At 47.8% G+C, this 23041-nt stretch overlaps 2 protein-coding genes across 10 annotated transcripts; both read left to right on the plus strand.

Annotated features, from left to right (window-relative positions):
* Window positions 1-266: 266 nt before the first annotated feature.
* mmp9 (matrix metallopeptidase 9) lies at window positions 267-13783 on the plus strand. Of its 7 annotated transcripts, none has more exons than XM_053848369.1 (15): window positions 267-403; window positions 4736-4885; window positions 10097-10190; window positions 10283-10512; window positions 10581-10729; window positions 10840-10968; window positions 11034-11207; window positions 11277-11450; window positions 11520-11693; window positions 11810-11965; window positions 12028-12220; window positions 12287-12426; window positions 12495-12645; window positions 12726-12829; window positions 12909-13783. In XM_053848369.1, exons 2-15 carry the CDS (start codon window positions 4845-4847, stop codon window positions 13031-13033), a joined length of 2034 nt encoding a protein of 677 aa, XP_053704344.1. In that variant the 5' UTR covers window positions 267-403; window positions 4736-4844; the 3' UTR covers window positions 13034-13783. The 7 variants fall into 7 exon arrangements, with proteins under 7 accessions (XP_053704344.1, XP_053704343.1, XP_053704346.1 ...); XM_053848368.1 differs by lacking the exon at window positions 267-403 and adding an exon at window positions 3915-4005; XM_053848371.1 differs by lacking the exon at window positions 267-403 and adding an exon at window positions 4093-4669.
* Window positions 13784-14090: 307 nt separating this feature from the next.
* On the plus strand, window positions 14091-22898 carry znf335 (zinc finger protein 335). Of its 3 annotated transcripts, none has more exons than XM_053848357.1 (28): window positions 14091-14234; window positions 15182-15379; window positions 15475-15751; window positions 15917-15985; window positions 16063-17163; window positions 17235-17411; window positions 17520-17687; window positions 17743-18004; window positions 18070-18247; window positions 18309-18421; window positions 18505-18523; window positions 18603-18719; window positions 18898-18974; window positions 19071-19231; window positions 19320-19537; window positions 19613-19712; window positions 19785-19873; window positions 19942-20201; window positions 20272-20380; window positions 20446-20643; window positions 20709-20851; window positions 20929-21071; window positions 21144-21232; window positions 21328-21414; window positions 21784-21867; window positions 21983-22042; window positions 22110-22215; window positions 22533-22898. In XM_053848357.1, exons 2-28 carry the CDS (start codon window positions 15188-15190, stop codon window positions 22646-22648), a joined length of 4713 nt encoding a protein of 1570 aa, XP_053704332.1. In that variant the 5' UTR covers window positions 14091-14234; window positions 15182-15187; the 3' UTR covers window positions 22649-22898. The 3 variants fall into 3 exon arrangements, with proteins under 3 accessions (XP_053704332.1, XP_053704334.1, XP_053704335.1); XM_053848359.1 differs by having other exon boundaries at window positions 21331-21414; XM_053848360.1 differs by having other exon boundaries at window positions 17743-17989.
* The last annotated feature ends 143 nt before the right edge of the window (window positions 22899-23041 follow it).

Genomic DNA, 23041 nt, shown 5'->3' on the forward strand with positions numbered 1-23041 from the left:
TATTGGCACAAATAAACGAAAACACAGCAAGAAAAGGCTTGTGGAGAGTTTCCTTGTGCTGCCATCCATACAATCCAGTCGCCACTGGCGCTGCTGCAACGGGCGTGGAGCTGGCTCCTGCAGAGTTTCCATAACTGCTGCTGCTGACTGTACCATTCATTTCCCCTTTACTACTTGCACTGCTACTTCTAAAATGAAACACTTCAATCCTCAACATAGTCAACGAAACGAAAGTCTTTCCTGTCTCAGGAAAGCTCCAACAAGGATTTGTCATTGTGGTTCTCTGGTTGTCCATTGCATCTAACAACGTGTGAGGAAGCGTGGGGTGTTGCAGTGCAACACCAACCAGGAAACATCAGAAGGGGCTCAACTACGACGCCTCGTCTTGTATCTTATTTTGAAGGTAAGTCACCAATGCTAGCTGTTCCCCCTAGTTGGTTCTTTGTGATGCTACTTTACACTAAAACTGAGTACTAGTACTCAACATTATAGTACTCACAGAGCTAGATGAAGGTTGATATCACCCATGTTCTTTCCATATAACTGTACGACTTGCACTGCTGTTAAAAGTACATTGGCACTGTTAATCTAGTTTCAGTTACCACCTGTACTAGTACTACTGCGATGACTGCTGCTTCAGCTGTTACCTTTAATGTCATCAATGCTACTCCTGCTCGTAACAATAATAAACGTACTGCATTACTGTCACTATTGTTGCTTCAGATACAGCACTGCTGCCTACACTGCTACTGACTGCACGTGTTGTGTTAACACACAACTGATGTACCTCGCTTAAAATACTGATAAGACCACCTTGTTCCTCCCTAGGTGTCGTTGCAGTAAAAGCTGAAATAGTACTACAAGCAGTGGTGGATTTGTCTCTGTGGTAGTAAGATAGCATGAGGGGCAGGCACACATTTCCTCAGGGGATCAAGTCTTCACTTCACATCGGGTTCCTTCAGATGTAATTATTTTTTCTTAAGCCCGGATCTGTGCCGTGGTCGGAGTTCTCCTTCAAGAGAGCTGCTCTTAGATAAGAGTTGTGACAGCTCCAATAACCTACTTCTCCTCAAACGCCGTGACATCCTTCCTTTGAAATGTAGCGGTGAACACGCTCTGAGACTGGAAGAGCGTGCGCTTGCTCTCTGTTTCCAGATGCAAGTGGTAAATAGTTTCTCACCAAGTCCTTCCAAACCCTTCTCATCTCACGTGCGACTCCGTCATCGCAAGAGTTTTGACTGACTGTTGCAAAAACAAATGGAAACTTTGATGTAAGTAAGTAAGTCAAAATTATGAATGTGAAGTCCATATCTTCCCAATGTGTTTTGGTCAAGACTGTGTCGAGACTGGAGCGTGCAGAGACCAAGACCAATCCAAAAAAAAAGTGGATTAGTTGTGTAGACCAACATATTCATTTATCACAGTAAAATAAATGGTAGTTGTTTTTTTTTTTCCGAAATAAACCACGAACTGAAATACCATCATTGGCCTTTGCCAAGACAGAGAAGAAAACACAACTATTGCAGTTGCTACCTGCAGGACAGACAGTGACTTGCAGAGATGACATTTGTATCTGGTCCTCTGAAGACAGGGACGTCCAAGGTCTGGCCCTGGGGCCATTTGCGGCTAAATAAAATTCAAATCTACGTTCATGGAAATGCTCAGTGAAGCACTGAAGCACTTCATTTACATGGTGAAGTTGCTGCCGACACATTGAACTTCTCAAAAAGGCTTGGACTCTAGGCTGGAGGGAAGGTATTTATCTCTGCAAACCAAATGGTTCTTTTTGAGAACCCTGTCCTGGCAAGGGTGTGTTGCCATGGCTACGACTACAATTTTGTCCTCAAAAATGAACTCACAAAATTCCAAGTGCAGGTGTGTGGGGACGCTCACAGTAAACACAATTATAATTCACCTCCAGGCAGGAGCACAGACCCGCCACGGAAGCGTGTCCTGCCATGTGTCGGGCGGATCAATATTTGGACCATTCACTAAAAGTATCAAGTGAGATTCTACATTAAAGGCTATTCTGGTCAAGGCAGCTTCCAGGGCTGCGTTTCAGGGAAGGATGCTCTATTGAATTCAGATAGAAATAACTGCACAGGAGCTACAGGAGTGTTTGTCAGCCCGAGTAGAGGTGACCTTTCGCTACGGCCCCCTCCTGCCCTTCAGGCTAATGTGGATGTTAACCGCAGATTCTGGGGGAAGGAAGTCAGGCGGCTTGTTTCAGCAGCAGTCTGTGTCTTCGCTGCATCATCACAACAAGGACGCTAAAAGTTGAAAAGATCTCTTCTAGACATCATGCTGCTGCCCGCATTATCAATATTGTGTGGCGATACTATGTTCGTAAAGAAAATAATTCAAATTCACCGCGAGCTCAGGGGTGGGCATTTAAGTCATATACAGGGACTGCAAACCAAAAGGAAGAGGTGAAAGTACTGGAAGCAAAAATGTAAATAACATTGTAAAAAGAAAATACGTAAGTTAGTAAAAATAAAAAATCCGAATATATAGTTTGACTTCATTTGTTTTGGTCAGCAAGTGCTGACGTCCGTCTCGCGAATCAAGCTCATGTGTCTGCTTCATGACAAACTGCTGGATTGTGTGATGTTGGATGTGAGGAAGTGGCACCCGTCACTGGTGAGTCAGAGAGACCAGGGTTGCCTCACAATACCCACTTTTGAGTCGCTTGGTTCCCAATTCTGATGTTATTGCAGTTTTCATCTGCGTATATTCCCAGTTATGTTTCCATATTCTCAGCTGACGTGTTTGGTTTTTGGATTCAAGTTGCCGACAGCCATGTATAAAATCCGTCTCACGACTTGTGGAGCGCAGCCGTGGAGCCAGAGTGGCGTGGTTGACGGCACAAGCCTCTTCACGTGCTGTTCCCACACCAAATGTCTGGAAGGTGCAGTCAGTCATGAAAACAAGGCCAGCGATTCTGCCTCTGCTGGAGGAGCATCTGCGTTGAGATGAGGCAGATCGTGAACATCAATTCCACTCTGGCAGTGTGGAAAGACGTGGCGTCCAAATGGCGTGATGACCTGGAATCACTGGAAGGAAAACAAGCTGGAAGCAGATTGAATGATGAATGGGTGCGTACGGCGACAAATGAAGCGAGTCGTTTAAACAGATCGACTGTCACCACATTCGCCGTTGCTCTGCGACTGTGGACTCATCTTCACTCCCAAAGCAGCTGCTGGTGTTCTTCACCAACGTTTATCTGCCAAACTCAATGAGTTATCAGTGATCAATGGTTTTGAAAATGAAAAGGGACCGACATCGTGCCTTGGGTGACACCAGCTGTTCCACTCGTCCGCAGAGGTCAGTTGTTTCCCACCAGGATGTCAGAGTTTTGGTGGCTTAAACGTAACACACCGTCGCAAAACCTTTTATATTTTTCTTTGTCTTTACGTCGCAATTGTTAAAAATGAAACTCCTCTTGAGTCGAAGAAAAGCGAATGTGGATTGTACTGCAATAAACGCTGTCACTGAACACAGAAGGAGCGCGCGCCGTCATTGTTTATTGGCTGCATAAATTCTCTTCCGCGTGACAGGAAGTCCCTGAGCCAGTGCTCTAGTTTCTGCTCGCGCTCGGCCTCTCCGGCGACTCTCCTGGTGTCGGATCGCCACCTGCTGGAAACTGTGTGAGTCGTGTTTGAGTCCAACTGTGGGAACATCTGCTTCTTCATGAGTCTGATGGTCAATTCAGCGTCAGTTAGCTCATTCAGAGGCCTTTGAGTCACCAATTTGTTTACAGTTGTAAAGATGTGTAAGATGTTCACACTAAATCAGTTTTATTAATTTCTTTCTTTTATTAAAATATACTATCTGATATCCTTTTAAATTTTAATTGAATTCAGTTTGTTTTTGTCAACAGATACGTGTTTGTGCCTTTATTTTGAAAGCAATCAAACCGGAACTAACTAGTAAAGTGTGAAGTCGATAATATATGACAACGGGTGTATAAAAATTCTGAAGCTGACGAAGAAGCTGTCAAATTAGGTGGGTTTATCTCTGTTTTGAATCGTTTGTATTGGCTTGTATGTGTTTTTTAAGTCACTTAAATGTCGGCGTAAATTGTTTTGGTGACAAGATATTGCTAAACTGAGCTTAGCTAGTTTAGCTAAGCTTCCTGTCACTGCTACAGCTAGAAAGTTGCGGTAGCTGCGCCTTCCTCCACCATTTCTACAGATACTGCGATACTGATACTGTTCTGCATGTTGTGTATTTTGAAAATACAAGTCGTGTGGGCAGTCGGACAGCAGGTGGCAGTCGCGTGAAAACGCTCCACCAACACACGCACACACATACATACTTGTATTGCTATCCCTGTGGGGACATTGTGAGGTTCTCATTGCCATCACCCTTTCCCCAGCCTCTCACCCTTAACTTAACCCTCCAAAACACATAGCTCACCTGACCCAGGACTCTGAACCTAACTGGAACCCAGTTAGAATCTCCACATTATTTTGAAGTCTTCATCCTCAAATTCAGCTTCGAACCTGTGTGGACCGGCAAAAGGTCCCCACGAAGACATAAGGTCCCCAAGAGGACAGTGTTTTTGTCAAGAATGTTTTAACCATGTGACTGGACGGGGACATCTTTCGGAAGAACCCTTCAGCAACAAAGGGATGCAGTCGAAAACGTAACCTAACCATAACATTTGGTCAGATAACTGCGTGTGCTTTGTGTTGTGATTGATTCCTAACACTATCTTTCCTCGTGTGATCAGGTCAGGTCAGCCATGACTGGACCAATGAGACGTTCCCTATGCAGAGTGGGGGTCGCTCTCTATCTGAGCCCCAGGGTTCCTTAACTGTTGTGTCTGAGGAACCTTCAAGATGCTCAATGCCTTCCACTCCAGCAGACAGCTTCACCGAAGGTTAGTATGTTAATGCAGCATTCAACACTCTACATGTCCCTGTTTATACATACACTGCCTGGCCAAAAAAAAAAGTCGCCACCTGGATTTAACTCAGCAAATAGGTCAGTTGGTCAGGATGTGCTGGTGAAGGCTTTGCGCAGCGGTCAGACTCTACCATCAGCAATGCAAGATCTTGGTGAAAAATTAATGCAACACTGGATGGAAGTAAATCTTGTGGCATTGCAGAAGCTTATCGAAACAAAGCCACAGCGAATGCGTGCTGTGATCAAAGCTAAAGGCGGTCCAACAAAATATTAGAGTGTATGACCCTTTTTTTTGGTGGCGACTTTTTTTTTTGGCCGGGCAGTGTATGTACATGCATTTGAAACTGAGCTTAGAGCTGAGAGCGGTTTTCGTCTTGTTGAGCTGTCCTGACACATCTTGCCGGTGGTTGTCTTCTGCATGGATACAAGCATTTTACGTTTCATTCCAGGAAAAGAGCACTGTATTTACAGCTCATTTAGGTTTGCTTTTATCTAGTCCTCTGCGGCCACAGCCTCAGAAACCCCACATGGAACCTCAGCAAACACGTTCAAGTGGTAATATTGGCACGCCTTGACAAGTCTGGAGCAAAGTGCTGAGGTGCTGATCTTGACTCACTTCCCTTTGGCGATCAGCTGCTGGTATCAGGAGGGGAAATTCCACAATGATCCCACTGACAGACGGAGCTTTTTATTTGGAGCATATCTCTGATATTTCCGTTATTTATGAACTCTTTTCTTGGAGTGTATTAAAGTGAAGAATAGTGCCTCGGCCACTTCCCCTCCCTGCTGTGTTTTGAAACGTCTGTAAAGGCAACTTTGACTGGTAGTGATTATTTTTTAACAACGGCGGTCGGTAAAGTCAACAGAAACTGCGGCTGCATGGACCAACGCCTCGGCAGAGGCCCTTTAAAAGCCTCCTGACTTGTGGCCAAACCCACCTCTCTCTCTGGTTATGTTATATAATTATATTAGCTTTTACAAATAGCACTTTTATATTGTATTATGGACGCGTTTATAAACCACCAAGGCCCACGTGGACTCTTGGCTGACTGCTTCACCCCCGACTCGCCTCACTCGCCTGTCTGAAACACTTAAAGGGCCCGTGGAGTTTGTTGCATCTTCATTTTCCAAAAGCTTATCACATCGTCCTCTTGCGAAGTTATCCATGGGAAACGTCACACAGCAACTCTTATGTAATGTTTGTGTCTCAAGGTTACTCAAGACGTCACCGGAATAATCCACTCTATATTCAGTTACCGAACGTCGTAACTTGTTCTCAAACTTCTGGTCATATCCTGTTGCAGTCCTCTGTCACAATCCTGTGACGTGGGATTGTTTTTGCCCTGCGGAGGCATCGAAATAGCCGAGCAGAGGTGGAGTGTCCTGGAGGAGTGCAAATACAGAAGTCAGGACCATTTTATTGCTCAAGCGTTCATGATCAATCCGCTGCTGAAAAAGAAATTCCCGGTGACTAGTCGTCCAGATGTGGATCAGTCAGGGCAGCTGGACTGATGTGAGTCAACGCTGAACACAGCTGCACTCCGACAGTGGGATGAGTGACGGCACTTCAGTTGAAATGGTGATTTATTGTTTGTTTTGCCTGTTGATTCAGAATGATATCATTTTCCTCTTCGCCATCTGATTCAGAATAAGCAAGTTTTTTTAAATTTTTTTATTCTGCCATCTGTGCCTTAAATGTCACATACAATTTCAATGTCCAACTTAATAAATAGACCTAGAAAGGATGACAAAAAGCATTTTAAATGATCCAAATGAAAACTAGGTTATCGACAGAATTGTATGTTTTTTTGTTTTTTAGGTTTAAAATTTTTTCCCACTGAACACATACGCTTGAAGCACACATCGATGTCACATTGCCATGGAAACATTTTCTCTTAGCTCATCTTAGCTTTGTGTTCCAAAGAAGTAGGTAAAGTGTAATAACATGCCATGTTAAAAACCATATTTATAACCATGTTTTCACTGTTTATAGTCATGGACAGTGAGGGGAAAAAAAGTGTGGTACTACATTTTTTTTCTCCTTAAATATAGTTTTGGATGAAGAAAAATAGGCCTTCCAGTGAGGTGCGATACAATGGGGTGATCCACAGTTGTGTGCGACACTGAACATCCAGTAAACAAGGCTCAAGTGTGTACAACTGAAGCAGGCAGCATCATAAACAAAGGAGGGTGGAGCGCTTCAGTGAAAGAATATGGAGGCTGAACGACGGAACACGGATCAGAACTTCCTGGAAGCATGTCGCATACAGTAAGTTTAGTGGGTTACAAGAACAAACACACCCAGAATAACTGGACTCTTAGCAAAGTCAGCAGAACTGGGTAAAGTACCTGGACCTGGTGAGCCCCGTCCCCACATCAAAGAGAGTCACGGTCTGCAGCCGTGCACAGTCGCACTGTCCCACCACAAGGTAAACAAACTGGTTGCTGAAGGCGGACGCTTGCCAGCGACCACATCGGACTTGGCAGACAGGAAGTTAATCTAGCATTTCAACTGCTTACTAGAAAGAAAATAGAAGGCTTGACAAGTGCCACAGAATTTGGGAACAAACGGGGAACATTTGTGGGCCTCTTGCGTTTGGATGGTGTCGACTCCGCTGTGACATCACGCAGCAGCCTGGTGATGCTGTTGGCCTGCTCCTCTGCTCACATAACCTTTCCCTACAGCCCACAATGCATTGGTGGCGCGGTGCCATGCAAGGCCTGTGCCAGACGTCTCTCCAGTGGTGAGGCCAATTTAAATGTGGCGTTTGTTAAAATGCATGGAGCCGTGTTCATTAAGCCTTTGACGCCAAGTGAAATGGCTGGCAGATGTCTTCAAAGGAAGTGTGGAGATCCACCGAGGAGCCCTATATAACCAGAAATAACCCAGTGACGGTCGGACAGAGCACAGTAACTGCGTCAGAGGCTGGTGTCAGCACTTTTTCACCGCCGTTTCTAACTTACAGTTTCTTGAAATATGAACAGAAATATGGATGTGTCTGGAAGATGTCAGTGTGGTTGGAGGTGTTTGGAGTGAACGAAGAACGACAAGTCACCCTGGCTGCGTGGTGCGGCGTGAATTGAATCCTGTTATTGTCATGCTACAGTTGCGCCTCTTTCACGATTAAAATAGCGAGTCGACATGCGATGTTTGATCACAACAGCACCCTCATTTGGATGCTTTTAATCTGCCCATTTTCACGGCAGCTGAGACACTGCGTGACACCGTCAGACCAAGTACACGCATGTACACACGCTCCAGTGAAATGATCAGCACGAGGCATCATCTTGTCTCCTTCCCATATTGGTTTTAGGTTGGATTAAATGCTTCATGGCGCTGTTACACCACATTTTTTCGAATGAACTGCCTGGACGGTTGTCTAGAAAGTATGTGGTCATTGGGGCGTATGAGTACTGGATGTGTTTTCACATCTGTGCAGCTGAATATAGAGCAAGATACAAAACATGTTTGCCAAGAAAAAAAAGAGCGTCAGCAGTCTGCTTATTTACAAAGCCCCATCTGCAGTTTTGGAGTCCGCATCTCGCCGTTGTGAGTCATGACAAGTCGGCAAACAATTCAGCAGACCACAAGTCCAAAACAAAGAGGTCTCTGGTGCTATTCTGCAGATGAATTAGCTCTTACGCAAGTCGTGATGATGGCTCAACGGCGGGTTTCCGCTTTTCCAGAAACAAAGCAAAAAACTTGAGTGGTAAACTAGAGATTTGTAACTGAGATTGAATCATTGTGGTGGGTGATGCCAGTAGAGCCTGTTGCATCAGCAAACGTCTACAGCTACTGTTGCCTCAGTCTGCAATGCATTTCCCAAATTAAAGCAGAAGACAGGGATTCTACTGATGCGGAAATGTTCATGTTTACCTGCTACTGAAAGTTGAAAAATGCATTGCTTTGCTCGGGTTGTTATTGTCTTCCTTCCCACTGATGTATTATCACCTCTTTCTGTTGAAGTCAGGAATTCAATTCTTTTGGACGTTGGCTGAAGTGTGTTGTTCTTTGAGCTGAAAACCATGGCATTCACTTTTCCTGTCACATTTCAATTGCATCTTCTTTTTGAATCGATTGGAGATTTGTTTATCGGTATGATTCCAATGAAAATATTGATATAAATTATGTTTTAAAAAAAAGTAAAAAATATTCATGTAAAAAAAGTGACTACATCTGTAACAAGACATAACAAGACGGTATTGTAAAATAAAACAGTGTTGGAGATTTGATCAACGCAGTTGACTGTCGTGATAGAATGACTCAGAATTCTTGGGCATTATCCAGCATGGCTGTTAACATAGCTGAGGTCAGACAGTGATGTTATTAGTTCAGTAAATTCAGAGTGTATTCACCAAAAAAAATGTCTTTTCATGCTCAACTGTGGAATCGAGTCAAACAAATGAGCTATTTTTAGCTTTTATTGCCTGCTTTAACACCTTTATTTAGAACCCACGTAAGCAGAAGTGTCTGGCTGGCCGGTCCCATGATGAGCGTCATTTCAGTGGACAGAAATATATTTCTCTATCTGGGGCCAGTGATGACCAAAGATGGAGCAGCCTGGTTGATGTGTTGCATTGGCTCATGAGGGGCACATCAGCTGGTGGCGGTGAATATCGGAGCAGGTCATCAACCTGGACAACAACACAGGACAGTCACACACCTGACACAGCTAAACAAGTGGTTTTTATTTTTTCTTTGTTTTTCTTTTGTTGTTTGTTCTTTGTTGCATGTTTTAATGGAGTTCTTTGTGAAAATGAAGTTTGGCAAACTGCTAACAGTAATTCAAACTTTGCCAAAACTGTCCAGTTAACAGTATTTGCTCCATGCACAAACCTCAATATTTATTTTTTTATTTATCGCTTTTTTTTTTCCCCTCATGACCGAAATAGGCAATTATTGACCCACTTCTTCATATATGGTGAGTGTGAATATTTTGGAAATTCCCCAAGTTCTCTGCTTTCAAAATGAGATGGGAGGGTTGAGGTTAGAAGTAGGCGGGATGATGTCAAGTGACTAAGACCTGAGGTAGCATAAATAGTCCTCCACCTCCACCAGGGACCAGAGGAGGAAAAGAGCTTTTCCTTGACACGGCATTTTCTGCTTTTTCAAATTTGTTTCTGACTTTAAAAGCACGGTCATGGGCTGCTGTGTTCTCATTGTGGGTTTAATGTTGGGAATGAGCCTGCAGGATGGATGGAGCCATCCCCTCAAATCGGTCCATGTCAAGTTCCCCGGAGATGTTGTCAGTGACATGAGTGATGTGGAGCTGGCAGAAGTGAGTAGCAGATGGTTCATTCCTTCCTTGTCTTCTCAATCTGTATTAAAGCCCCCCTGTAATTCTCCCTGTTACCGTGTTGTTTTCTCCAGAATTATCTGCAGAAGTTTGGCTACGTGAACCCGCTGCAGCGCAGCGGCCTCCAGTCCACTTCCAAAGCTCTGAGGCGCATGCAGCGGCAGATGGGGCTGGAAGAGACCGGGCAGCTGGATAAGGCCACGCTGGCTGCCATGAAACAGCCTCGCTGTGGGGTGGCTGACGTGGCTAACTACAAGACCTTTGACGGAGACCTGAAGTGGGACCATAATGACGTCACCTACAGGTACGTGCGAGGAATGGGTGAATAATTGATGTCATCTCCAACTCATGTCCGTCTGTTCTCCTCCGCAGGATCGTCAACTACTCCCCCGACATGGACAGCGCCATTATTGATGATGCATTTGCCAGAGCCTTCAAGGTGTGGAGTGATGTGACACCTCTGACCTTTACACGCCTCTTTGATGGGACGGCCGACATCATGATATCGTTTGGAAGTGCTGGTACGGCTTGGCCTCGAAACCATCACCTCGGTTTGACCTTGGCACGTCTGCTGGGGTGAGGGAACCCTCTCTCTCTGTGCGCCGTTTGAAATGTGCTTCTGTTTGCTCAGATCATGGAGACCCGTACCCCTTCGATGGGAAGGACGGTCTCCTCGCTCATGCGTACCCCCCCGGTGACGGCCTGCAGGGCGACGCCCACTTCGACGATGATGAAAATTGGACGCTTGGGAAAGGCCCAGGTGAGGACTCTGCTCTGAGACCCGCTCCAGCATGACGTTCAATCACCTCCATCCATGATTTACAGTTGTGAAGACTCGCTACGGGAATGCAGAAGGAGCATTGTGTCACTTCCCCTTCACCTTTGAGGGCAAATCCTACTCCAGCTGTACCACCGAGGGGCGCACTGACAACCTGCCGTGGTGCGCCACCACCGCTGACTACAGCAGGGACCAGAAGTTTGGATTCTGTCCCAGCGAACGTGAGTGTGAAGACCGAGTGTATTAAAGTGGCATTTAAGTTCTTGAGCGTCGGTTTTGCTCCTCCTCAGTTCTGTACACGTTTGGAGGGAACGCCAACGGAGCCGAGTGTGTGCTCCCTTTTGTCTTCCTCGGAGTGCAGTACGACACCTGCACCACAGAGGGCCGCAGCGACGGGTACCGCTGGTGCGCCACCACCAGCAACTTTGACGTCGACAAGCAGTTTGGATTCTGTCCCAGTCAAGGTGAGTGAGACCGAAAACCCGGAGCCGCTCTCAGCTGGCGTTGAACCTGGTCTCATTCGCCTCTGCCAGACTCTGCCGTGACGGGTGGGAATTCAGCTGGCGAGCCCTGCCACTTCCCTTTTGTCTTCCTGGGGAAGTCGTACGACTCCTGCACGAGCGAGGGCCGAGGGGACGGCAAGTTGTGGTGCAGCACCACCAACAACTACGACAACGACAAGAAGTGGGGCTTCTGCCGTGACCAGGGTGAGAGAGACGACATAATAGACGCATACATCACCACGCCCAGGACTGCCCATTCCCTGGGCAGTCCTTTCTTCACGCTACCATCCATATGAAGACTCATCGTCGGTATGTCACAGGTTACAGTCTTTTCCTGGTGGCTGCACATGAGTTCGGACACGCCCTGGGTCTGGATCACTCCAACATCCGGGAGGCTCTCATGTACCCCATGTACACCTACATGGAGGATTTCTCTCTGCACCCCGATGATATTGAAGGCATCCAGTACCTCTACGGTGAGACCCACATCTTCACTTACATTTTTAAAAACTGGTCTCACGTCTGATACTTGGAACAGGAAGCAAGACCGGCCCGGATCCCACCCCTCCAGGCCCTATTCCCACAACCGCCTCCTCCCCAGACCCGACTGATGAACCTGAACCCGTTGACCCGACCACGCGGCCTGTGGATCCCACCCAGGATGCCTGTAATATCGATAAGTTTGACACCATTACTGTCATCGACAAGGAGCTGCACTTCTTCAGAGATGGGTCAGTCTCATCGGATCATCTCTGTTTGGTCCTGTAACTCCATGTAGTAATCATCTGGCTCTTCAGGTTGTACTGGAGAACGTCCAGCTTGAACAACAGCGGCCTCAAGGGGCCGTTTTCCGTCTCTGAGAAGTGGCCGGCTCTGCCCGCAGTGATAGACGCCTCCTTTGAAGATCTCCTCACCAAGAAGTTGTACTTCTTCTCAGGTAGTCATGTGAGCATGCCTCTGGTGCGACGCAGATCTTACGGACCGGCTCTGATTGATCCGTTTCAGGGCGAAGGTTCTGGGTTTACACTGGAAAGAGCGTCCTGGGTCCACGCAGCCTGGAGAAGCTTGGTCTTGATAGCAGTGTTCAAAAGGTGGAGGGAGCTCTGCAGAGAGGCAAAGGCAAAGTTCTGCTCTTCAGTGGAGAAAACTACTGGAGGTGAGACTTCATAAAAGTGCAGAGTCATCCCGTCTGGACGCAGGACAATGGTGAGGTATTTACTGCCTTCGATCCAACAGGCTCGACGTTAAAGGCCAGTCCATCGACAAGGGCTACCCCCGCTTCACAGATGCTGTTTTTGGAGGGGTCCCCAATGATGCCCACGATGTCTTCCAATACAAAAGTGAGCACACGGTTTCATTTCTGCTAGTTACAAATACGAAAAAAAAAACACATTTTAACTGAAGTGTTTCTGCTCTCAGGCCACATCTACTTTTGCAGGGACCGGTTCTATTGGCGGATGAACTCCCGTCGCCAGGTGGACCGTGTGGGTTACGTGAAGTACGACCTGCTCAAGTGCTCCGACTCCTCCAGCGGGAGCGTTTAGGAAACGGCCAAGCAGGGACAAACATGGTTGTGACACGGTACCCTGCCATTGAAGAGTCAGGCAGCCTGATATCACAAGTATTGTGCCTGTGTACATGTCATGTGTGGGCAAGTGGAGGATGTAGCTCATGCATCTTTGCAACAGTGCCGTCATCTGTGAATTTTCTGATCATATTGGCCCAATATTTTGGGCCCACCAACGCAGGAATGATTTTAAAAAAGGGAGCTGGGCCAGGATTAGAGCCACAGCATTCAGAGATCAGTGAAGTATCGGGATACGAACTCTGAGGATATTTTTTGTAGAATAATGAAACATAGTATTTCTAGATTGTCAGCAGTGAGAAATTGATGCCCTCTGATTTGGTTGTCACTCCAGAATACACAGTGGGCTTCACAAGACATCTTGTATGAACATTCAAATCCAGTTAGTTAGTCAAAACTAAAGTTTAATTGAAATTATTTTGGCAATGACTACAAACATTTTTCATTACTGTAGTCCAGATGTGCTATGTTTCCTCTTGTCTGACAGGTTCAGACACCAAAAATAACACACTTTATTTTCGTATTTATCGTTTAAAGCTTAGTATTTTTTTGTGTTTTGGCTTCTGACTGTTGTATACTATGTGTATATTTCTGAAAATGGCTTCACGCCAATGACCTGCACTGGATGACCATGCATGACAGAGATTATTTAAATGTTTTGAACTTTCGATACAATAAATCATCCTTGAGAAACACCTCGTCTCTTGTCTCGAGAACGTTATTATACTTTGTGGATCAGTGCACATCATACATGGAGCGTTGTATCAAATGACTGGACCACAATTCTTGATTCTAAACACAGCACAAATAATATAAATATGATCGACGTCTCGGCACTCGTCGTCGTGGCGTATCACTCCGCAACCCGTTGCGTAACACGGCTTCCTCCAAAGACAATAGTCCAGCGTGTCTTCAACAACATTTAACAATAGGGACCGAAGTTCATAAAGGGAAATTCACAAATAAAAACGAATGCTCATAGAGCAAAAAAATCAACAAAAGCAGACGCGGGTCTGCAAACTGTGTCGAAAATAAAAACAATAAATTAGATCCGGCTCGACAGACAGGAAGCTGAGAGACTCTCATGGCGCCCGACTAGAATATCGAGTGTTATTTAAAGCCTACAAGACAAGGATATCGTCTGAACTCACGGAAACACGGTAAGAAAAAAAATTACGAGCGGTTCTAGCGCGGAGTGGAGCAATGACTTGAATTTATTTCGGGGCAGCGTCTGGGCGGTCTGTCGCCGTTGAGGTCCCCAGTAGAAGTCTGAGAGTGCCTGACTGGAAAGAAATGGTCGCTGCTGAGCAGGCAGGGTAGCGGGCAGCTGGGCCCTTTAAACAGCGCTGCAACACGTCAGGGATCCTGTTCCACCGAGAACACGTCTCCCAGAACACGCCTGACTTGTTCCCATTATTCTCACCGTCCTGAAGTCACTTAAATGGATAGAGTTTCCAACAGTTGCAGATGATAAGCATCGCAGCTAAGCTAACCAACACCGTGAGCTAACGGCTAATAGCGCTGTCGGTTACGCGATAAAACCCGTAACTCCGAGTTTATATTTACTCGGCTGGTTAGCTTGTTCAAAAACAACGCTTCCGTGATGAAGTTACAGCATTACACAGCATGAAAAGCAAGTTACATTTGTGTTTCACGTTAGAGTTAAGCGCTTTCATCGAACAATAAACATAAAAACTGTATCATTCAACTGACTTGTCTCAACTTTGAAGCCCAGTGCCATCGGTGGTTGTGACTGAAGATGAATACGTTTATCACAAGCTGCATATATCAAAATAAGTCATGTTCTTTTAAATAAGTATTTCGTTTTATTTCGTGTAACTACGTTTCTCAACCACCCTTTCTAACCTGCGTATCATTTGAATGCATTTTCTGTGAAAATGTTTACGGTAATTCAATGGACTGCGATCGCAGTATTGTTTTACTTCTTTATACTTGTTTCTTTATTCATACCGATATTACTATTTTTATGAGTTGACACATCTTTACCGTTTTCTGAGCCACCACATTGAAATGTACTTTGAATATGCACTGTTTGGTGTCTGTTCAAAATGACAGCACAGGAACTCTAAGATCAGTCTTCTCTCAGGCACTGATGGATTCAGACGAAAATGAGGTGGAGAGCAGCAGTGATGCTGGACCTGCAGGGATGGAGGAGCCCTCTGAGAGTGGCCTCGGGATGGAGTCTTCTGAGGCCATGTCTGCAGACAGCAGTGATGCAGCTGCCTCACACACGCAGGCGCCAGAGTCTGACTGCCATGTGGGTCAGAGCTCAGAGGGACTGGTGGTAGGCTTTTTTTAAAAACAATCAGTGATGTGAAAAGAATACACCACAATGTGTTTTGTGCCAGAGGTAAGCTGCGTTCACTTTTGTGTATCCAGGTCTTCATCCCTGAGACCAGCTCGAGCACCGATGTCCGGGTGTCATCCGTCCACCTCCCAGACTCTTCCTCGGTGGCCCAGTCCACCAGCGTGTCCAGCGTTTCCACAGTGACTCAGTCAGTGTTGGTGTCCGAGTCAGCGCACATGTCGGTTCACTCCAGCGCTGTTTCAGAAGGAGCCATGATGGTCTCAGATTCAACCGCTTCCACATCCTCGGACCTCGGCTCAGCCATAGACAAGATCATCGAGTCCACCATTGGACCTGACATCATGAATGGTACTCCCCTCTCCCTCATTGCTATTTCTTATTTTATTCACTAGAAAACAGAGAGCAATTTCAAGTAGGAGTGGGAGTAATGAGTTTAATGGTGATTTGAAGTTTCATGTTTAGTTCCCTGCATGCAGTACCATGAGGTATTTATTGCTCCTTTCTTCCAACCAGGTTGCATCGCCGTGACCAGTGCGGAAGATGGACATGCCGAATATTTAATCTTACAAGGGCCGGACGATGGTATTTCTACTCAGTGAAAAACTCGGAAATAGTTTCCATCTTTCATGCTTGATGTAAGGCGCTTCCCTGTGCTGCAGGTGCTCCTATGGTCGCCCAGATGTCCTCGTCAGCTCTCTCAGACCGTGTATCCATCGACGCTCTCGCGGAGGGTCCCACGTCAACCTGTCTGGACCAAGGAGACCTTCATGGCAACCTGGAGCCTGATCAACCGGACGACCAGCCTGGACACTCTGGTTACCACGCGGAGGATAGCAACAGCCAACCGGACCAGCCTCAGCACTCCCACCCTTCCCAGTACGTCGACTGCAGTGTGGACGGGCCCGACCAAACCGGAGAGTCCTCCTCATCCTCCTATGCAGAGTGTTCGCGCGAGGAGCCGGACCAGACGCGCTCTCGGTCTGGATTCGCTGACTACAGTGGGGACAACAGTAACCAGGATCCGCCTGGCTATGTGGAGTGCAGCGGTGCAGATTCGAACCCCAACTGTAGGGGCCACTATTTAGGTCAGAGTAGCGTGGAGTATCTGGAGTGTTTAGAGGACGATGGTGATCAGTCGCATCATTCCCGCAGTTACATTGACAGCAGCGCCGACCACAGGACTCAGACTGGTAGACAGTATAGTGCTGATTATCAGGGAGACTGTGTGACTGCTGCAGACTCTGAGCAGCCTGGCTGTTCTCGGTACCGAGGAGTAGATGATGATGACGACGACGACGAGGAGCAGGATCCAGATCAACCGCAGCACTCACAACAGCACTACATGGAAAGCAGTAACGGTCCAGAGACTTCACACTACACTGACGAAAGCTCCTCCTCGGACCGTCACGTGGCAGACACCGCCGGTTCAAATGGACTTTCAGAGGCGATGGAGTGTAGCGAGAGCCAGTCGGGACCTCACATAAGCAGTAGCGGCACGTACACACCCATCATGGATCCGGAGCTTCCCTCCCGGCACTCACCCAGACATGATGGGTCCCAGGGACTGGAAGAGCGGGTCAGTCCTGTGAGTGAGCCGGCGGCAGAAGGCTTGCGGGAGCGGACCCCTAATTTGGCTGAGCTGGAAGAGATGATAGAGGTGGTGATTGTGCAGCAGTTCAAGTGCAAGATGTGTCCGTACAAGAGCGTTTCCAAAGACACTCTCATCAACCACATGAGAGACAAACACTGCAGGAACCCTGGTGAGATTGTGCAGTAGATGACAGATGAAGAACTGTTGTGGCTTAAAAGGACTTTTCATTCACTTGTCTAGAAACCTTGCCAAGCAAGCGCAAGCGTGGACGACCACCGAAGCTTGAAACTCTGGCGCGTCGTCAGTCTGAGCTGGAAGAAAGCGAGAAGAGAAACGCAGCATCGGCGGCGGCGGAATCCAAGGTCGCGGAAGAGGATGACGATGTGGTCGATGCTGGTGCCATCGATGATCCTGAGGGTCCGTTTTTATTCAGTTGTCATGTTAAAATCGCCACGTCATTAAAACTGAAGAAACAGTTACAGAAATGCAAATGACATCCATTTTCTTCTGTGTTTTTAAAACCAGTGGACAGCGATTACAATCCTGTGGAGGAGGACAGAAGTGGGAGACCACCAGTTATGCTAAAGAAGAAGACCACATCTTCCATTTCCTCTTCATCACAAGCCCGTCCGCGACGTAAAGTCGGCCGCCCGAGGAAATACAGGCTGTTGGAGGAGGGGTATGATGATAAAGGTAAGGCGCATCTTGTAAATGCTGCTCATTCGCAGCAATAAAATCATCTTTACAGAAGCCGAAAGCATCGCCAAGAAGCCCCGTCTGGCTGATGACGCCAGCACTCCTGAGGAGGCCAGCTCCTCGGGGTTGACCAACAACGGTGGTGCTGTGGTGACGGACGGAGACATGGCCGAGACGGCCATCAGCCAGTCAGACTCGGAGAACAAAGACCCCTCGTCCAACTCGCCTCGCGAGGAGGAGTTCTTCCCGAGGAAGCGAGGACGACCCTCCAAGCGCTTCCTGCGCAAGAAATATAAGAAGTACATGAACCGAAAGTATGTGTCGAATAGGTTTAATTCCACCACACAAACACCTGAATCTTTCTTTTGTCATCCACCAGTCGACACTTCAAGTCCCTCAAGCCGCTGCTGAGGCCCCACAATTGCTGGATCTGCGGCTCTCGCTTCCTCACACCTGAAGATTTGTGCTTCCATGTGGAATCTCATGAAGGCAACAACCCGGAGCTCTTCAAGTGCCTCCAGTGCAGCTACCACTGCAAACGCTGGTCCTCGCTCAAGGTGCGACTGGCAGAGGAGCCCAGCGTATGAGCGGTGTGTCATGAAGGTGTTTGTCTCACAGGAGCACATGTTCAATCACGCGGGCACCAAGCCTTTCAAGTGTGAGGAGTGTGACTACACAAGTGTCTACCGGAAGGACGTGGTTCGACACTCTGCCGTTCACTCCAAAGATGAGTATGTTCTTCAGTCCGCCTCATTGATCAGCAGGAGGAGATCATAACTGTTAACATATATTCTTTCTTTTTTCTATCCCACAGAACAAAAGCAAAGGAATCGGTGAGAAGTTCGGCCGAAGACAAACTGTTAAATGCTTTATCTTGATTTGTTTTTTCTAAAGGCTCTGATGTCTTTGCAGGTTCCGAAGGCCTCAGAATTCCCCTGTCCGCTGTGCAGCCGGGTCTATCCCGTGCAAAAGAGGCTGACTCAGCACATGAAATCCCACAGCACAGAGAAACCACACATGTGTGACAAGGTAGCACATTTTGCAACTACAATCACGACTTTATTATTTATTAAAATGAGTTCACTGTGTCTTCAATATGTTGAAGAAGTTAATCCTGATCCCTACGTGTCAGAGCGTAAATGTAGTTCGTCCTGTTTCAAATGTTGCAGTTATTCAGTCAATGGCTATATGTGTGTTTGTTTTCTAGTGTGGGAAATCCTTCAAGAAGCGATACACATTCAAAATGCACCTTCTCACCCACATCCAGACGATCGGGGACAGCAAGTGAGTCTAACTTTTCGTTGACTTCCTGAGTGCAACTGGTGAAGCTGCTCAGCTGGTTTCATTTGACCAGAAATTAACCCCCCCGCCCCATTCCAGGTTCAAGTGTGAGTATTGTGAGTACACGTGCGACAACAAGAGGCTGCTGCTGAACCATCAGCTGTCTCACACCAACGACCGGCCGTTCAAGTGCGACTACTGCAAGTACTCCACCTCAAAAGAGGAGCTGTTGGTCTCTCACATGGCCATCAAACACACTGGTCCGTTCCAAGCATCTTCCTGTTGCTGACTTTATTCTGGTTTGTGTCACAAGTGTGCGCATCACACTGTTCTCACAACTCTTTCCAGGAGAAAAACCTTTCTCCTGCGACATGTGCCACTTCATGACGAAGCACAGGAAGAACCTGCGCCTTCACGTCCAGTGTCGCCACCCAGAGGCCTTTGAACAGTGGTGCGTCGCTCACCCCGAGGAGCTCATCCGGAAGCGCAGGCCGTTCTTCACCCTGCAGCAGATGGAGGAGCTCAAACAAAACAATGAGGAGGCTCAAAACCTACAGAACGCCATTGTGAGTTTCTGATTGGCCCAGCCAGACCAGCGCGGTCTCCTACATTGCTGACATGAGTCATGCTGTTCCACTCAGGTGACAGTGGATTCTGCCACACTAGAAGCTATCCAAGGAATGGGAAGTGCCTCTGTGTCGCAGGACGCTCTGGGCAACACCACCATCATTTATGAGCAAGGTGAGGTTGGAGAAACATGAACCTGACTCTGCAGACGATGCAGCGGAGTAGTGAGATGACGTTTGTTTGTAGGTGCATCTTTGGATCTGTCCGCCCAGAATGCTCTAGACCTGCTGCTGAACATGAGCAACGCCAGAGAGCTTGTCGGCAACTCGCTTCAAGTTGGTGTTTTTCTTTTGTTTTGTATGTTTGTGCAACATCAACATGAGTTTCCTCATTGGTTCATTAGGTGGCAGTGCTGAAATCTGATGATGGTACCGAAGCCGGTGGGTTGGGAAAGGGCACGTGGACGGCAGTATCTGCAGCACCTGGTCAGCCTCAAAAGGTCCTGACGGTCCACGTGACGGAGGACGGCGGCACCGTCGTACAAGAGGCCTATGAGGCTGCTACGTCGGGGTCCGAGGTCACGCAGATTGCCATAGAAGATTATGAGCGGGAGGGAGACTTCGGCGTGGTGGAGCAGGCCGCTGAGGAGTTCTCCAGTGCAGCGTATGGCTTTTTAAAGACCCCGTGCTTTGATAAACTGAGTTTTCTCAATGCTCCATGTGCTCCGTCACAGTCCTGTAGAGGGCGCCACCACTCAGACCGTGGAAGCGCCTGAGGCTCAGAGCAAAGACGCCTTCTACGTGGCCTCAGCTCTGTCTGACGGTGTCCAGCAGCAGGTGGAGGTAAACAACCGAGCGCCGTCCCAGTCCGATTCATCTCGCTGAGTCTCGTGTTTGTCGTCCCTCAGCTGAGCAGCGACGCCTTGGCCTCCACGTCTGCCGTGGCCACTGCCAGTCAGGGCACCAAGATGTTCTCCTGCAAGATCTGCATGGTGACCTTTCTCAACCGCTCTGACATGGAGAACCACAAGAGGGCGCACCTGGATCAAAATACCTTCAAGTGTCGCGAGTGTGACTTCCAGTCTTCATCGTGGCCGGAGGTCCAGGTGTGTCTTCAATCCTCCCGCAGCATTTCCTGATGTTCTTGAAGCTCATCTGGTTCTGTTTCTAGACACATATGGAACAGCATTCCTACTTACGACCTCACAAGTGTTCGTCCTGCACCTTCGCCTCCAAGAACAAGAAAGACCTGCGGCGCCACATGATGACTCACACCAACGAGAAGCCGTTTGCGTGTAAAATTTGTGGACAAAGGTGTGAGAGTGGGCAGCAGACACTGCCTGGATGCTGATGTCCCTGGCTGACCGCTCCTTGTGATCTCATGGGTTCAGGTTCAACCGCAATGGTCACCTCAAGTTCCACATGGAGCGTCTGCACCACCTGAACCTTGTGACCATAAAGCAGGAGGCAGTGGAGCCTCCGCCTCAGACGATCATAGTCAACAGCGACGAGGAGGCCCTGGCCACTCTGCAGAGTAGGACACCTGAGATCCTGAAAGAGAAGTGCTGGGAAAACAACTGTTGAAACTCTGTGTTGTGTCTGACAGCGCTGCAGGCTCAGACAGTCATGGCTCCCGAACACATGCAGGCAGAAGAACACATCATTGTCGCTCAAGATCAGGCGCTGTCAGACCAGGTGTGCTCTTATCGCTCATCATGGGCGTTGAGTTGGCCTGCGACCTGAGAGGTCAAAGGTCGTTTGGACTTGTAATGATGGCCGTGTTCCCCCAGGAGGAGGGGACGTACATCCAGCAGATCACCACGATAGATGGGCAGACAGTCCAGCACCTCATGACTGGGGACAACCAGGTGACTGAGGTAACCGAGAAGTCAGAGTGGCGTGTGTGTGTTGTCCCGTGTTTTGACAGTTTCACCCAAACGGCACACGAATGAATGACCCGCTGCACGACCTCTGACCCCTGCTGTCAGGTGCTCATTAGTATGGGTAACAATAATTCTGACTAGGTTCCAATGAACCGGTGTTAAGGATGTGACTCAAATGAAGCACCAGTGTGCAGAGGTTCGATAGCCGTCTCTCACACTCACAGACTAAACATGTTCACTGTTCAGCAGCCTCTATTCAGCCAACCTGAACTCATTGGCGCCACCTGTTGACCTAACAGAACAAGAGGTCCACCATCATCCTTTCTTAGCTGAGACCAGTTGGCTGAGGTCTTCATGTTTCAGGTCCAGTACATCATCTCGCAGGATGGAGTGTCACACCTGATCCCTCAGGAGTACATGGTTCTGGCAGATGGCAGCCATATTCAGGTAGTTCTTCTGAAGCTCACCACAAATCTGAAATCCAGCCTTCCTCTTCTGAAAGTAGCTCTCCGTTTCCGTCGCTGCACACCACATAATGTTCTCCCTATTCTTTCACCTCCAGATGCCAGAAGGTCACATCATCCAGTACGAGCATGAAGGAGGTTTCGTGGGCGAGCAGCAGGTGAGGACGATCACAACCTGAGAAACCCTGATGAGTAGAAATGCCAACTCAGTCGGCTCTTTTCCAGATCGCAGTGAGTCACGACGGTCAGACGCTGTATCTGCCCATCACAGCGGAGCAACAGGTCGTGTGTCCAGAAGATCTGGAGGCGGCTGCTCACTCGGCTGTCACAGGTTCGATGCACGAACTCATTTCTAGACCTTACGTTCTTTACACTCCTGTCCTGTTCTGTTGCGCTGCTGGTCGCAACACCAGTTCTTATTCAGAAGGTGCAGGTGCTGCAGGTCAAGCTGCTGCCATCTGCTGTCTGACTGAGATCGTCGCAGTCAGTGTTATTGAACAGTAAATATCGGGCAACAATATTGAGTGAAGAAACTCCAAACATTGTATTTTGGCCTGCACTTCATCCTGGAGCTTGCAGCACTTTCCTTCTAAACCCGTTCCCCGGGACTCTTGTTGCGCTCTCATGAAAGCTGGTGTTTGTCTGCAGCAGTGGCAGACGCGGCGGTGACGCAAGCGGTCTACACCGAAGCCACTCCGGAGCAGCTGGAGCAGATGCAGCAGCAGGGGATCCACTACGACGTCATCACCTACGGGGAGGAGTAGCTCGGTTAGACCTTTCTGACCAGTCGTCGTGACTTCAACGGTGCTCCGGCCGCCTCAGCACGTTTCATTTGCCGGACAATTCAAGAGTGGTCGCCGGTTTGCCAGGAGACAGCGCTCTTGTTTTTCTTCATGAATGGTAGTCCAGGACGCAGGTGTTTATTTTCAAGTGGTGATGACAATGATGTGTAAATATGTTTGCTCTTGTCTTCTGGTGGCTGGCAGACGACAAATAAAAAAATCTTTGACTTTTCACTGTTTTGAAACGGGTTCCTTTTTCTGAATCAGCACGTCCTGCTCCATGATGTCCAGAGAAGGGGGGGGTTCATCAAAAGTGACTGTGATCAACTTTGCTGTCTCAGTGACATCGTTCGTCTTAGTTGTGTCACCAAGAGA

This window comes from Synchiropus splendidus, chromosome 18 (assembly GCF_027744825.2).
Source record: "Synchiropus splendidus isolate RoL2022-P1 chromosome 18, RoL_Sspl_1.0, whole genome shotgun sequence".
In the NCBI taxonomy this organism is placed as follows: Eukaryota; Metazoa; Chordata; class Actinopteri; order Syngnathiformes; family Callionymidae; genus Synchiropus; species Synchiropus splendidus.

Bases quoted from the DNA above. Each gene is read 5' to 3' on its own strand.
- znf335 (XM_053848357.1), top strand. From the start codon at position 15,188: ATGGATTCAGACGAAAATGAGGTGGAGAGCAGCAGTGATGCTGGACCT. The intron at 21,072-21,143 runs GTAGGACACCTG...TGTGTCTGACAG, and splicing joins GGCCCTGGCCACTCTGCAGA to CGCTGCAGGCTCAGACAGTC. The intron at 22,043-22,109 runs GTGAGGACGATC...GCTCTTTTCCAG, and splicing joins GTTTCGTGGGCGAGCAGCAG to ATCGCAGTGAGTCACGACGG.
- mmp9 (XM_053848365.1), top strand. From the start codon at position 10,053: ATGGGCTGCTGTGTTCTCATTGTGGGTTTAATGTTGGGAATGAGCCTG. The intron at 11,966-12,027 runs GTGAGACCCACA...TACTTGGAACAG, and splicing joins AGGCATCCAGTACCTCTACG to GAAGCAAGACCGGCCCGGAT. The intron at 12,221-12,286 runs GTCAGTCTCATC...CTGGCTCTTCAG, and splicing joins CTGCACTTCTTCAGAGATGG to GTTGTACTGGAGAACGTCCA.